The sequence below is a fragment of the Tarenaya hassleriana genome, unplaced genomic scaffold (genome assembly GCF_000463585.1).
Source record: "Tarenaya hassleriana unplaced genomic scaffold, ASM46358v1 Cleome35, whole genome shotgun sequence".
Taxonomy (NCBI): domain Eukaryota; kingdom Viridiplantae; phylum Streptophyta; class Magnoliopsida; order Brassicales; family Cleomaceae; genus Tarenaya; species Tarenaya hassleriana.
This window is the reverse complement of record NW_010966617.1, coordinates 8,759-26,307: the sequence shown is the minus strand read 5'-3', so window position 1 is coordinate 26,307 and position 17,549 is coordinate 8,759. Positions and strand designations below refer to the sequence as shown.

The 17,549-nt window shown below is 34.1% G+C and overlaps 1 protein-coding gene across 1 annotated transcript; it reads right to left on the bottom strand.

Annotated features, from left to right (window-relative positions):
* Window positions 1–13,176: 13,176 nt before the first annotated feature.
* On the bottom strand, window positions 13,177–17,549 carry LOC104821903 (probable S-adenosylmethionine-dependent methyltransferase At5g38100). The gene is given in 4 exon segments (XM_010552919.1): window positions 13,177–13,686; window positions 14,711–14,780; window positions 14,782–15,353; window positions 17,431–17,549. Coding segments are annotated over 4 exon segments (1,077 nt in total). The 5' UTR covers window positions 17,518–17,549; the 3' UTR covers window positions 13,177–13,338.

The window sequence follows — 17,549 nt, the reverse complement described above, 5'->3', positions numbered from 1 at the left end:
AATTATTATTTTTTAATATATAAATTAATATATTTTAATAATTTAAAATTACGATGTGCACGGGGTCCCAAAATTTTATGAGACGACCTTGATTTCTATCATAGGATGATAAAAAAAATAGATAATTTCAAAACAAATAGTAAACACACAAAAATTTAAACTCTATTCGAATTGAAACCCTTCATAATTCCCAATAATTCGTTTGATTCTTTTGATCGAAATCGTATTTTCATAATCAAGACATCGTATTCAAATATTTTTATTCGCGGTAAATATCCGATTTCTAGTTTGGACCGAACCTATTGGGGACTTACAAGCGATGCTTTTGTTTTGTTTGTGTTTTCAGCAAGAAAATAATCAACAAGAGCTAATGTTATAAATTAGCTTAAACCCCCAAATCTAATACTATAGGCCATTATATGACGCACCATAATTATACCAACCAAGTACAAGAGATGAACTGATCATTGATTCGTGTATTGCATGTGCTTGAACGTGAACAGTATAATTATATAAATTGGAAAATAGAGTTCCACATGTGAAGAAGACAAAGCAGAGAAGGTACGTAACCCTAGAATCTAGATCACGTTCCCATGCCATGCAGACAACAAAAACAAATACTATATGATTTTTTTTCTGTATTAATTAACTAATTTTTTTTTCCATGATTTGGTTTACGGGAACAAGATTCCTTAAAAGAGACAATATTTTAAAATAGAAAATTAAATTAATAATTAAAAAAAAAGGGTCGTAGCTTAGAGGAAAAACAGGCCACTAGGTTGCTATAGGGGCCATGTCCTCTCTCCTAGCTTCCAAGTCTCGCTTCAATCTGGCGTTCACATGGAATTATGTCATGGACATGGAGTTTAAGCATATATATAACTTCGGATTCGTGTATTTCACCTCGTAAAATTTGAAATAAATATATTATAATTTCTACAATATATATAATATACAAAAGGTTGAATTTTAGTATTTATTTTGTTGATATGTGTATGTTGACTATTCATTTTATTCACATTAAGAAGGGTCAATTGCAAAAATACCCTTAAATGATACATTGGACTTCAAGCTATACCCTCACGTAAAAGAAAAAAAATGACACTATCATAACTACCTTTATAAATATACATTTACTATAGTACCCTCTACTTTTTCATTTAATATAATTATATAAATAAGTTTTTTCTATTTCTCTCTCTTCTCTCTGGTTCTCTCTTTCCTCTCTCTAGTTCTCTCCTTCTTTTATTTCTCTCTCCTCTGTTACGTTTTCTTTCTCCAGTTAAGCTCTCTCTCTCTTCAAATTTTTATTCTTTCACATGATTTTTTGGTTAATTAATTAGAAAAAATAAAAGAAATCTCTAAAATTTTCATCTAATAAGCAATAATCTCGATAATGGATACATTTTCATTCTAAAATTTATTTTTTTATTTTGGACATTTAGGGTTTATTTTGCTTTTATATTTATATTTGATTTATATGATATAAATGAAAAAAAAAACGAAACATATATCAATATAATGTCGTATTATATAGATATAAACAAGTTAAAATCAACATTACCATGATCCACACCAATTAAATTGATCATAAAGTTCCATGAATGAATCGTGGTCAAATAATCTAACACATCAAGTCAGTTAAACTAGTCAAACCCTTCGAAACGGTCATATTCGTAAGAATCGTCAAACTAGTCACACTCGTTTGGGGTTTCGGGTTTAGCCACACTTGTTTGGAGTTTTGGCTTTTGGGTGTGACGAGTTTGACGGTGCGACGAGTCAAACTGGTCAAATGATGTTCTAAATTAAATTTCTAAGGTTCAACGTGGTATATAAGGGCTATTATGACGTATTTAACGTGTTTTTGTTATTCGTAAATCATGAGAGAAAATAATATATTCTACCCTAAGCCAATGTGTTACAAAAAGTGTACTAGAACTTTGGGGTTTCATTTGACAGAACATGGATAGTAAAAAAAATAAGGTGCTAAATTTAGAGAGTTACGATTATTTGTTATTTATGAAAGTTGTTATACGAGGTGTTTATTAACATGTTCATAGTGTGAAAATGATAAATTTGCAAAATTCGTGAGGGTGCGACGAGTTTGACGAGTTTGACGGTGTGACGAGTGTGACGGTGCGACGAGTCAAACTGGTCAAATGATGTTCTAAATTAAATTTCTAAAGTTCAACGTGGTATATAGGGGCTATTATGACGTATTTAACGTGTTTTTGTTATTCGTAAATCATGAGAGAAAATAATATATTCTACCATAAGCCAATGTGTTACAAAAAGTGTACTAGAACTTTGGGGTTTTTTCTCTCTCTTCTCTCTGGTTCTCTCTTTCCTCTCTCTAGTTCTCTCCTTCTTTTATTTCTCTCTCCTCTGTTACGTTTTCTTTCTCCAGTTAAGCTATCTCTCTCTTCAAATTTTTATTCTTTCACATGATTTTTTGGTTAATTAATTAGAAAAAATAAAAGAAATCTCTAAAATTTTCATCTAATAAGCAATAATCTCGATAATGGATACATTTTCATTCTAAAATTTATTTTTTTATTTTGGACATTTAGGGTTTATTTTGCTTTTATATTTATATTTGATTTATATGATATAAATGAAAAAAAAACGAAACATATATCAATATAATATCGTATTATATAGATATAAACGAGTTAAAATCAACATTACCATGATCCACACCAATTAAATTGATCATAAAGTTCCATGAATGAATCGTGGTCAAATAATCTAACACATCAAGTCAGTTAAACTAGTCAAACCCTTCGAAACGGTCATATTCGTAAGAATCGTCAAACTAGTCACACTCGTTTGGGGTTTCGGGTTTAGCCACACTTGTTTGGAGTTTTGGCTTTTGGGTGCGACGAGTTTGACGGTGCGACGAGTCAAACTGGTCAAATGATGTTCTAAATTAAATTTCTAAGGTTCAACGTGGTATATAAGGGCTATTATGACATATTTAACGTGTTTTTGTTATTCGTAAATCATGAGAGAAAATAATATATTCTACCCTAAGCCAATGTGTTACAAAAAGTGTACTAGAACTTTGGGGTTTCATTTGGGAGAACATGGATAGTAAAAAAAATAAGGTGCTAAATTTAGAGAGTTACGATTATTTGTTATTTATGAAAGTTGTTATTTTTTGTTAATTATAATTCAAGTGGAAAAAATATCTTCTACCCTGTATCAATATATTACAAAAGATAAAATGTTTATAGTTTGAAATGTGTTATTTGTAACTTAGATAAAATGTGTTAAATATGCATTGTCACTTTCAAACATGGTGTAAATGGTTTTTTTGAGAGAACATGCATTGCAAAAAGATAAATGCGTTAAAATTAGAGAGATATGATTATTTTTAACTTAAGATACTTATTATATGGGGTGATTATCAATATGTTTACAGTTTGAAAGTGATAAAATCGCAAAATTCAATATGGTATGTCCGGTTTGATAGGTCTGACGGTGCGACGAGTTTGACGATGCGATGATTTATGAAAAAAAAAGTTGATCTAAATTAAGTGTTGAAGGTTCAATTTGGTGTATAAAGTTTTGACCCAATTAAATATATATGATTAAAGGTGCGACGAGTCAAACTGGTCAAATGATGTTCTAAATTAAATTTCTAAGGTTCAACGTGGTATATAAGGGCTATTATGACGTATTTAACGTGTTTTTGTTATTCGTAAATCATGAGAGAAAATAATATATTCTACCCTAAGCCAATATGTTACAAAAAGTGTACTAGGACTTTGGGGTTTCATTTGGGAGAACATGGATAGTAAAAAAAATAAGGTGCTAAATTTAGAGAGTTACGATTATTTGTTACTTATGAAAGTTATTATTTTTTGTTAATTATAATTCAAGTGGAAAAAATATATTCTACCCTGTATCAATATATTACAAAAGATAAAATGTTTATAGTTTGAAATGTGTTATTTGTAACTTAGATAAAATGTGTTAAATATGCATTGTCACTTTCAAACATGGTGTAAATGGTTTTTTTGAGAGAACATGCATTGCAAAAAGATAAATGCGTTAAAATTAGAGAGATATGATTATTTTTAACTTAAGATACTTATTATATGGGGTGATTATCAATATGTTTACAGTTTGAAAGTGATAAAATCGCAAAATTCAATATGGTATGTCCGGTTTGATAGGTCTGACGGTGCGACGAGTTTGACGATGCGATGATTTATGAAAAAAAAAGTTGATCTAAATTAAGTGTTGAAGGTTCAATTTGGTGTATAAAGTTTTGATCCAATTAAATATATATGATTAAAATTATACTAGTAGAGTAAACATGATTCAGTATAATTTATTGAAAAGAGTATCACTGAGAGACTGATAAATGTTCTTTAAATCATATACAAATAGAACCTACAAAAATAAATTAAACACTCATTGTTAGTTTTGTTTGACTAGTGTGACTAGTTTGACTAATTTTATCACACTAGTCAAACTCGTCAAACTGGTTATGCCCTTCAAATGCGATCAGTGTAACTAGTATGACCACATAACTTTTTAACCAGTTTGACTAATGTGATCATATGACCATTTCACTAATATGACCCTTTTGACCACTTATATCATATTAGTCAAACTAATCACACAATTCAAGTCGACCAATATTATTAGTATGACCACTTAACTTCTTGACCAGTTTGATTAGTCTAACTGTGTGCCCATTTCACTAGAATAACCAGTTGAAGGGTGTGACCACTTCACTGATATGAGCATTTGATGTGACCCATTTAACCAGATTTATCAGACTAGTCAAACTGGTCACACCATTCAAGTGCGACTAGTATGACCATTTAACTTCTTCCATATGACTCGTCTTCTGTGAAAAATATTGTTTATCATTTTCTAACTGAAATCCTATTTTTTTTATCTATACAACTCGAATAATATGATCAATTTGACTTGTTTTATTTTCTTTTATTGTTTACCTAGATGCACACACATAAGATTCTAAAAAAATATCCATTTTTCTTGGTGAATTCAAATGAATACGCAAAAGGAGTCGGAAACAATGAAGACGAAGTTATTTTGAAGTGAAAACGGTTTTACAAGAAGAAATCGCACAAAAAATCACCAAATAAATCGTACCATTAGAGAGAAAATGTAGAAAAAAAATTTACCGAAGAAGAAATTGCAGAAGAAAATGAAGAAGAAGCTGGAGAGTTTTAAAAAAAAGTTTATTTCTCCTTCCTTTTTTTCATCCATCCAGATTTTGACATGTGTCCTTTTTTATAATTTCCTTCTTTTTTCTCTTTCTTCATAAGTTCTTCATTCTGAACTTGACACGTGGCCTATTCATTAAGGGTGATAATGTCTTTTCAGTGTTTTTCAATTTTTTTTGAAAACCCTAAAATCTCAAGGGTATCACTTGAAATGCCTAGTGCCATTTAAAGGCATTTCTGTAATATCCCCCATTAAGAACCATATACATTCTAACATTTTTCATATAATTTAAACATAATATTTATAATATACAAGTTATATATATGTGAATCATGATAGAAACAATATTTTATTTATCATAAATACAATATGAGTTATGATTTTTGTTACTCCAAATATATAGATGATAAAATAGAAGCCCAAGATCCAAAATGTGTAAATTTGAATCATAAACAGATGCCAAGTAAGTAAGTATATTGCTGTTTATTATTTCATTAAGTTAGTAATTTGATATAACTAGCTAGGGTAACTTCATATTACTAAAATTAACTTTCCATCATAATATATATAAATGTTTATGATAGAGATATACCAACGGTTTTTATTCCGTCGCAAATTATTATGGAATTTTTTCATAGTTACGACGGATTCTTCTTTCATAATATTCAATGATTTTTTAGGATGAATAAAATAGAAATTAAAAAAATAAGTCAAAGCATGAGTTAAGAGACGATTAAAGCATATCTTTAGGTCCAAAAAAAAATGGAAAATTTTATAAATATGGCTTTCAAGATGCCTCAAAGGCCATAAATAATAATCCAACAAATTATAATTATTGTAAGTGTGTTTTATAGAAGGATATTATTGTACTTTCAATACACATAATTAAGGTTAATACTTGTATAAATAACTCTCCTATTGTAACATGTTTCATTAAGCAAAGTTAATACATTATATGGTATCAGAGCCACCGCTAACCCTAGCGTTCGGTTCCTCTTGCTTCTGCTCGTCGCCTCGTCCGACCACCACCGCGTCCTCTTCTCGGCATCATGTCTGCCCCTACGACGCCGACCTCTGCTCCGCACGTCACTGCCTCGGATGCAAGCACTGTGGTTGAAATTCAATCACCGGGTAATTCCCTTCTCCACGTCAACATGTCGTCTATCACTAAGCTCACGCCGTCTAACTTCCTCACGTGGAGTCTTCAAGTTCGTGCACTCCTTGAAGGCTACAATCTAGCCTCGTTCATTGATGATACCGCCGTTGTGCCTGCCGCCTCTGTCACGATTGACGGGGTACCTCGGGACAATCCCGAATTTTGCTCGTGGAGGCAACAAGACCGTCTCTTGTTTTCGTCACTCCTCGGCACAATCTCGGCTTCTCTACAGCCTCTCGTCGCTCGATCCAAGACCACTCTTGATGCTTGGAATACAATCGCCAACACATATGGCAAGGTGTCCCGTGGCCACCTTCTTCAACTTCGGGATCAAGTTCGGAAAAGTGTTAAAGGATCTCAAAGCATGGATGAGTATCTCCGCTTTATCAATGCTAAAACCGAGGAACTCTCCCTTCTCGGTAAACCGATGGATCATGAAGATGTTCTTGAGGCCATCCTTGATGGTCTTCCGGAGGAGTACAAACCTATCATTGATGCCGTCAATGCTCGGGACACTGCAATTTCGATTGAGGAACTTCATGAGAAGCTTCTCAACCATGAGGCCAAGGTACTTCTCTCACAATCCATCTCGGTATCGGCATCCTTTCCAATCTCGGCTCATACCACCGAAACAAGGTCTCGCCAAGCTTCGCGAGGCACTTCTCGGCCTCCTTGGCATCATCGTCGCTCGGGATCTTCCTCTCATCCGAAACCCTATCTTGGCCGCTGCCAAGCATGTGGTGTCCAAGGCCACACCGCAAAACGGTGTCCACAGTTTCGCGTGATTGCTGCTTCGGGTTTTCCCGAGGCCTCGTCTTCGCCTTCCTGGTCTGCCTCTCCTCGGCCGCAACCTCCTTATGCCAATCCGGCTATGCATTCCAACTATGATGCTCAACCGTGGCTTCTTGACAGTGGTGCCTCTCATCACATCACTACCGATCTTCATAATCTTGCCATTCACAATCCGTACACCGGTGATGATGCTGTTGTTGTTGGTGATGGTTCGGGTTTATCCATCACTCACTCTGGTTCCCTCTCATTGCCTCTTGACTCTCGCTCTCTTCATCTTCATGATGTGTTATGTGTACCTACTATGTGCAAAAACCTTATATCAGTTCATCAGCTCTGTCGCGCTAATGATGTCTCTGTGGAATTTTTTCCATCTTACTTTCAGGTGAAGGATCTCAGCACGGGGGTGCCGGTTCTCAGAGGACCAAGTAAGCATGGCGTCTACGAGTGGCCGTCTATCACCACCTCTCCTTTGTCAGCTTGTGCACTGTCTTGTGTCAAGTCCACTTTGTCCGAGTGGCACTCTCGTTTAGGACATCCTGCACTTCCTATTTTGCGTTCTATTATTTCTACTTTCAATTTGCCATTGTCTCGGGATTCTTTCTCTGATTTTTGTCATTCATGTAGTAGCAATAAAAGTCACAAGCTTTCTTTTTCAGAGTCTTCGATCAAATCTTCTCGACCACTTGAAATTATTTTTTTCTGATGTATGGACCTCTCCTGTGCATTCGAATGATGGTTTCAAGTATTACGTGCTTTTTGTTGATCACTTTACTCGCTACTCATGGTTATTTCCGCTCAAACACAAATCTCATGTCCGTGACACATTCATTCGTTTTAAATCTCTTGTTGAAAAGCGGTTTGGCACGAGCATTACCACATTGTATAGTGACAATGGTGGTGAGTTTATTGCCCTCCGCTCATTCCTCGGTACTCACGGCATCTCTCACCTCACTACCCCACCTCATACTCCCGAACACAATGGCATTTCTGAGCGTCGTCATCGTCATATTGTTGAAACTGGTCTATCGCTTCTCATGCACGCATCTCTTCCCGTGTCCTATTGGTCTTTTGCGTTCACCACTGCGGTTTACCTCATTAATCGCATGCCCACTCAAATTCTTGGTATGGTTTCTCCGTTTAAGTGTCTCTTTGAGTCTGAGCCAAACTACTCTAAACTTCGTGTCTTCGGTTGTCTTTGCTATCCGTGGCTTCGACCGTATACCTCACATAAACTTGAACCTCGTTCTAGTGCATGTGTGTTCCTCGGTTACTCGCCTACACAAAGTGCCTATTTGTGTCTTGATCCTATTAAGTCTCGTCTTTATGTCTCTAGACACGTTCAATTCCATGAACAAGTCTTTCCTTTCTCGGCACCTACGACATTCTTTCCATCTAGCCGCTCTTCGGCTCCCGAGTCCATTCCGGACGTGAGCTTACCCTCTCACACAGTTATTCCTACCCGACGGCCACTTGTCTCGCCTGCTCCTGTTCAGCCCTCGACCTCGGATCCTTCATCTCCATTGCCGACAGTTGTCCGAGCTCCCTCTCCTCCTCCGGAGCCGTCGGTTGCTGCTGCACCATTGGTTTCTTCTGCTCCACGCAACCGCCATCCTATGCAGACTAGATCGAAGTGTGCCATTCATAAACCGAATCCGAAGTATGCGCTTATGGCTGCCTCTCCTCCTGATTCTGTTGAACCGGCCAATATCTCTCAGGCTCTCAAGGATCCTCGTTGGAGAGCCGCCATGAGTGATGAATACGATGCTCTCCTTCGTAACGGTACGTGGTCTCTTGTTCCCGACTCCGAGGCTCTGAATATAGTTGGTTGCAGATGGGTCTTTCGCATTAAACGAAAACCCGATGGTTCGATAGATCGATTTAAGGCACGTCTGGTTGCCAAGGGGTTTCACCAACGTCCTGGCATTGATTTTCATGAGACATTCAGTCCGGTGGTCAAGCCCACTACTATCCGTGTTGTCTTGAGCATTGCTATCTCCCGTGGTTGGTCGTTGCGTCAACTTGACGTGAATAATGCATTCCTTCAGGGTCATTTGTCTGACGAGGTCTACATGACTCAGCCGCCTGGTTTTGTGGATCCTGCACATCCCAAGTTTGTTTGCAGGCTTAACAAGGCTCTTTACGGTCTCAAACAAGCTCCCCGTGCTTGGTATTCAAAACTTCGGTCCTTCCTTCTTGCCCGTGGCTTTCAGAACTCTGTGGCTGATACGTCTTTGTTTCTTCTCACTACCTCGTCATCTCAGCTCTATGTTCTTGTCTATGTTGACGATATTGTGGTTACAGGCAGTTGCTCAACTGAAATCCAGGCTGTCATATCGGCTCTTGGTGCTCGGTTTTCTATCAAGGACCTTGGTGATCTCTCTTACTTTCTCGGCATCGAGGCTTCCCGCTCACCTGCAGGGTTACTTCTTACTCAGCGGAAGTATATTAATGATCTTCTTCATCGTGCTCAGATGACGGATGTCAAGCCCGTATCTACGCCTATGGCCTCGACGTCTCGCCTTACTGCCGTGTCTGGCACTTTGATTGCCAATGTCACTGAGTATCGTGCCTTGGTGGGCAGTCTTCAGTATCTCTCTCTCACTCGACCGGATGTTAGCTTTGCTGTTAACAAGTTATCGCAGTTCATGCATGCTCCTACTGATGAACATTGGCAGGCCGTCAAACGTGTCCTTCGCTATCTTGCTGGCACGCGGAATTGTGGTATCTTCCTCTCGATTACAAACCCTCTTACTTTGCATGCTTACTCTGATGCTGATTGGGCCGGTGATCGTTTAGACTTTAAGTCTACCGGAGCATTTGTTGTTTTTCTTGGCCGTCATCCGGTTGCATGGTCGTCAAAGAAGCAGAAGGGCGTCGCTCGGTCATCCACTGAGGCTGAGTACCGCTCTGTCGCCACCACTGCTGCTGAGATTCGTTGGATTGCCTCTCTTCTCACGGAACTCGGTTTTTCTCCGCCTCAAACACCTACTATCTATTGTGACAATATTGGTGCGACGTATCTGAGTGCTAATCCCGTCTTTCACTCTCGCATGAAGCACATTGCTCTCGACTACTTCTTTGTTCGCGGCCTTGTTGAATCTGGTGATCTTCGTGTAACCCATGTCTCTGCCTCGGATCAGCTTGCGGATGCTCTCACCAAACCCTTGCCGCGCATTCCGTTTCATGATTGTTTTGTCAAGATTGGACTCACCTCCGGTGCTCCATCTTGAGGGGGCGTATAGAAGGATATTATTGTACTTTCAATACACATAATTAGGGTTAATACTTGTATAAATAACTCTCCTATTGTAACATGTTTCATTAAGCAAAGTTAATACATTATATGTTTGACAAAATGCATATTCAAGATACTTTAGATTGATTGCTAGGATTTGACATCATCATCATCATCATTATTATTATTATTATTATTATTATTATTATTATTACTATTATTTTAATAATAATAATAATAGTAATAGTAATATAACTTAGTCTAGATACAAAAAGATTATGGCTTTTAATTAATTAGTTGAAAATGATTAGAGAAATAAAGTCACCTCATTAACTAGGAACAATCGTTATTATTCTGATAGAAAATGATTTGTTTATGAACAGTGGGAGATTGGGTTATTGTCTCGATAACATATTTCTTTCTTCCCCAATGTCGTCATCTTGATTATTCCACTAACGGTATTATTGTAACTAATATTTTTAATTACATTTAGTTTAGAATATTCTATTATATAACTCTTCATTATAAGTCAATAAAATACCCTTATACTTTTTGAATTTATTAAATATTTATTTTAAGATATTTTTTTTTATAACCGAGTGTTTTGGATTTTGGGGACCAAAGTCTAAACTAATCTTGGGATCGAAGGTAGCAGATAAGGAGAAAGTTATGTGATTAACAATATACATTTTCTCTCTTAATTTGAAATTCGAATTTGGAACAGAATACACGTTTTATACATTCATTTCATAGGTTGAATGAGCCAAATTTGATTATTTTACCATTTGATTTCAAATTAATGAAATGATTTAAAAAACAATTTAGTGCGTATATAGTTTAGTCTTTTTAATATTTAGGAAAAGTAACTTTTAAAACGGGAAAAAGAGAGACATGTAAACGTTTTGACCTTAATCTAATTGGCACTTTTATGATTTTATTAGTTCCTAACTTTTTCTTTATATAATAAGATTATTAAATCGTTTTTTTAGATAAAAAAATTTCATCGCTGCGTCGGTCCACATCGTGCCCATGTATTTCGTCCAAGAGCCAAGATCCCTCGTCATCTCAATGTATTTTTTTTCTCTCACTTTTTATTTATTTAATATATTTTGATAATACTGCTTATTACATATTATTATTTTGGTTTTCGTATGTAAAACCGTATTAAATGGAATAACATATATTCCTAACTAAATTAAACCGAATCGACTCAAGTACACTTTTTTAAACCTAATTTAATTAAATAAAAAAATTGGATCTAATATAAATATAAACAAAATTTTAGAAAGAAAATAAAAATCTCTACTATAAAATAATTTATTGAAACTTCAAAAAAAAATGCTGGTAATGGTATATAATTGTCAATTATCTATAATTGAAAATTGTTTTATTTTAAATCGTGTAATATTTTTGTTTGTTTTCGGAGAAATTAATGCGTCGACAAAAACAACTGACCACCTATTTTAATTGGTCCATCAACTTCGCTACCAAATACATGCATAAATATATATTGAATAGTAAACTATATCTTTATATTTTTTTTTCTTTTTATGTATTTGTGATTGCATGTACGGACATGAACGTATTCACGCATGATGATTTTTGGAAGACCCGATTTGATATGAATATGCCCTCATTTGTTTGATTCAAAAAATATGTTTTTATAAAATTTATATGATTTTAAACAAAATTGTTAAATGTGATAAAATTATGTTTGTCATATAGCAAAATTAAATTTGCCCCCATTTATAATTTTGTCTAGATCCGCTATTGATCTCTTGTTATGTCGGGTAACACCCGTATTGGTGTTGGCTTTACAATCGATGTTGTTTGAATGTAAATTTATTTTGTCATTAGTTTTATGTTTGCAGTTTATAAATTAAGTAATTATAATGCAACCGACACTATTTTTACAATTTAATAGTAAAGTTATTTATGTTGATTAGATGAATCCAAATGACATAATGCAGAGAATATTATTCACCAAACAAAGTTGGTAACTACAATTTATCATAAATGGTTTAATTTCTAGCAGTTTTTTTATATGATTAAAAAAATGTTTAATTTTAAAGGCACAAAATATGTAGTTGTTAGTGACGTTTTCATTTTATCGTAACCTTAATTAAGTTTATTAATTAATAAATCAAGTGACCGTAAATATTGAAGATTTTAAAATGATTTAATTAGAATCGACTCAATTAATGTATATACTCAATTTTAAGTAACGAAACACTATTATAGCTCAATGCAAATTTTGATTATACCGTTAATACTTTCTTCTTCATATAGCTTCGATATCTTTCTTTTGTATAATCCCATACATACATACATACATACATACATACATACATACATACATACATACATACATACATACATACATACATACATACATACATACATACATACATACATACATACATACATACATACATACATACATACATACATACATACATACATACATACATACATACATACATACATACATACATACATACATACATACATACATACATACATACATACATACATACATACATACATACATACATACATACATACATACATACATACATACATACATACATACATACATACATACATACATACATACATACATACATACATACATACATACATACATACATACATACATACATACATACATACATACATACATACATACATACATACATATGTGTGGGTTTGTGTACATGTATGTGTAGCTTTTATTATTGAATTGGATTCTTGTTATTTTGGAGAAATTGCACGTTCCTCGGACAAGAAGAAACCAAATTTTATTACACAACGAAAAACAACACACAAAACACAAACCAACGAAACAATCACGCATTTAACAAATGAGTTGAAACCAACCAATACACACACACACATATTATATATATATCTATATATATTTATATACACACACACTCAAACTTTATTATATTCGTTTCAAAGCGAAGAACAACATGGTCTTCTCTCGGTAGCTGTTGTCGAGCTTGTCCGTGACATGCACGAGTTTACTGGTGAGACGGTCGAATATATCCTCGACGAGTTCTTCGCCGAATTGGGCAATAAAGAGAGATCCCATCGTAGCTCTTATGCAGGCGTTCCATTCCCTCACATCGTTAGGATTCATCTTGCGTTTTAGCCACGCTGACGGATCCATCAGCTCCATTATTTCAACCGTGAAACACCCGTTCTTCTCCACCAAACACGTGATTTCCTCCGGCGATGCAGCGTAAATCGGTATATTGAATGTGTCGATTTGTTCTTCGGTAACCAAACCCTACATTTTAGATCAGTAATACATGGAGAAGAAACGAGATTAGGTCTCGAATTACACGAATGTAAATTAGGAAACATGCAATAGGACCCACCCAAGGTAGTAGGGGCGACCATTTCGGGTTTAGATTCCGTTATCTTTTGGTTATAAAAAAATTTAACCATTCGGTTTTTATATCAAAGATTTCGGCTCTTCCTGAGTTGGAGGAAGAGATGTTTATACGATGATGAAGATAGTATCAAAGGTTAGTATCAAAAGATTGACAACTTTTTTCCATTAAAAAAAAAGAAAAAAAAAGACATTTAATAGGGTATTAATGAGCTTTTAATTTTCCGTTGACAAACCAAAGTTTATGAGCTGAAGAAATCGACCCTACAACAAGTTTTCCTCGCTGTTCATTTTCTTTGCTTAGTGATTAACTCTTTTTTAGCATCTTTTTTTTAAAGGTTTGGTTCTGCTATACATATACACACACGTATCTATTTAATTATTTAATTATTTATCCCTTCATGAATGATAAATTTTGGAATTATAATTTATTGGATATGTCAGTGGGTTTGACTCGATAAATAGGGTTTCAAAAAAGAATATACCAATGCTTAAACTAGTCAAGCATGGCATCTGACCTACTTACAAACACTTCTAACTCAAACCCCGAAATTTTTTAGGTCTATATTTTTAAGCCCGAAACCCGCTATTTTTCGGGTGGACTCAAGTCGAACTTCGGAGCCTAAATTGACATCGCTAGATATGATTAGTAACCGAGGAAAAAAAAGTAATAATTCTCATGACCATTTTAACAGAAATATTAAACCCCATCGATTAGAGAGTTTATTAAAAAGTTCTAAATAGACTTTTTTTAACATTAAAAAAAAAACATCATTATTTTTTTTCATCTAGTCGCATAATCTTTGGAAGATGAACAAGCATCCGATCGATATCCTCTAGATCCTGTTGTGTATTGTTCTTTTTTTTTTTCTGGTTCAAGTTCGATTTTTTTTTTCTTATAAAAGAGTCGTGAAATTACCTCGGATTGCATGTCGTGGAGAACATCTGCCATGAATTCATACATAATACCAGCGGGTAGATTCGAAAATGCCGCACAGTCCGACAATAACCAAACCGCCGGGAACTGTCTCCTTAGCCCTAGCTCCGAGGAACTTCTCCATGTCCCGAGCGAACTGATCCTCGTACGCTTTCACAACTTCCTCCGGCGCACTCGAGTAATGTACCCTCCCTTTGTTCCACGCCTTGGAGCTCTTGTCCAGTAACTCCTCAGGCACACGCGACAACCAGTGCGTGGCGGCCAGAGAGATTGCCACGTGGACAGAAGATTCCGACAGGATCCTGTCGTAGAACGATCCCGGAACTCCGACGGCGAAGTAGTTCCGGTCTTGCGGGAGGGTGGCGAAGAGAGTGTTGAAGTCGTTTGACGGGAGATCGTTGAAGAAGACTAGGAATTCGGGCAGTGGGTTCTTCTTCGTGGATTTTGATGATTCTAAGTTCGATTTGATGGCTTTGATGATGTTTTCAATGTGGAAGAATGTGTTCGGTCCTGTCGCACAACCCAAATCTGCTATACAGATTGTGTTGTTCGTCGATCGAGAAATCAGGGTTTTGACATCGAGTTTCTCTATCATCAGTTTGTCTATTATGTCCTTTAACAAGCTCTGAAAAAAAAAAAAAAAAAAAAAAAATTAAATACCCTATATAATATATTTTTTTATCAGGGTAATTAAATTATGACTTAATCTTCTGAATTTGAAATTAACCGGAAGGCTCACATCACATGTATATATATAAATGTTCGAAAACTGAAAACCATAAGATATATGTAGGATTCGAACTCTATATTTATAAGAACCGCCAACCGACATGGAACTAGTTTAGCGTATATTTAAATTTTATATAATGGAAATTGTTGTATTTGTGCAGATATCATATTCTACTCCCAATATAATATAGTAAATTTTAATAAAAAAAATATAATATAGTAAATTTATACAGGTGAAATGTTTTAGCCAAAGCTTTTATTTTTTTTTGGGATTCTTTCAAACATTTCATTTGGCTTAAAATTTAAAGAAAAATAATCTGAATAATAAATACATAATAATTATTTTTTCAACAGATATACATACCACTCATTTACATCTGAAATAACCAAAACTTACAATTGAGGTTTTTATTTGTATTTAAAAGGAAACTATTTATTTCTTGTTTTTATGTGGATCTTATATTGGCAAATCCATAAATATATATGATTTATGTCTATAATATAATAATGATTGAAAAAGTAAATAATATATATATATATATTATTTGTGTATATATGTATATGTAATTTTTTAATTTTATTTTTAAAAAATAAATTTTAAAATTCTGTAATTTTTTTTTAAAAAATTTAAAAAATTGTGTATATATGTAAAAGTGTGTATATATATAAATGTATAAGTGTGTATATATATATATGTATATAATTATGTATGTAGATGTATATGTGTATATATGTATTTGTATATAATTGTTTATAGATATAAAAGTGTATATATATGTATATATAATTTTATATTTTATTTTAAAAAAATAAAATTTGAAATTCTGTATTTTTATTTTATTTTATTAGTTTTTAAAAAAAAATCTAGAAATTTTTTATTTTTATTTTATTTTTTATTTATTTTCTGACGTGGCTGGATGATGTGGCGAAATATGCTGATTTGGCGAAATCTGTATGACGTGGCATGCCACGTCAACATTAAAATTGACGGAACTTAACGTCGTTTACGGATATGGGGAAATCGCAACACATTTTAAGATTTTGTGGGGGAATTTGGAAAAATTTGAAATTCGGTATAGTTTTTTGTCAAATTAAAATTTGGTGTAGGAAATTGGAACTTTTTCGAAAATTTGTGGGGGAATATGGGATTATCCCTTTTTTTTTTTTACCAAACAAAGAATCTTTGACGTAATGGAGAGAGAGATGATGATGATGACGATGATTGCAATAAGATAAATTATCTTTCTTCGGTGGAGTGAGTCACTTCCTTAATCACGATTGGCCGAATCAGGCAGCCAATTTTGTGTTGCTAATTAATAACGTCCATTATTCGTATAATTCAAGTGCTGATCATGCTCTTGTATCAAATCGCACTCTCCTATTATTCAAGAAATGACATGCAAAGTTGCCATTTGCCACCAAATTAACTATAAAATGCAATTTATGGGGGTAGAAATTGATAGAAATTATAGTTGGTTCAATTGTACAAAATACCATGGCTTAAATGTTATATTAACAAACTCAATATGTTGTCTTGCCCAATGGCTTTAAATCATATTCGTTTTTCAGATATCATGGATTGAAACAACAATTTTGGAGATTTATCCATGTCAATAAATTAATTCTGAAAAAAAAAACGAAAAAGAGAGAAAATGTAAAAATAGCTCCTTTTAATTAGTATTTTAATTAACTTAATATCATTATAATTAAAATCTCTTTCTCATGATATATATATATATATATATGATTCAAATGAGTTACATATTAATTCCCTCTGAAATATGGTAAAACAATGGAATATACATACATCATTCGATTAATATATATTATACAATATATACCTACTGAAAATTATGTAACATAATTCAAATAATTGCTTGGTGAAGCCATGCATGCTAATAATAATGGAAATAGCATAAGAATATATGAAAATATAAACGAAAAACGTTAAATAATAATAATATTAATTAGACCTGCAGTTCGGAGTTCTTGGCGTAGCTGTAGGGGCCATCTCCTCCGCTCATGGGAAGTGAACTTACCACAATCTCCACTTTTCCCATCTCTCTCTCTCTCTCTCTCCCTCTCTCTCTCT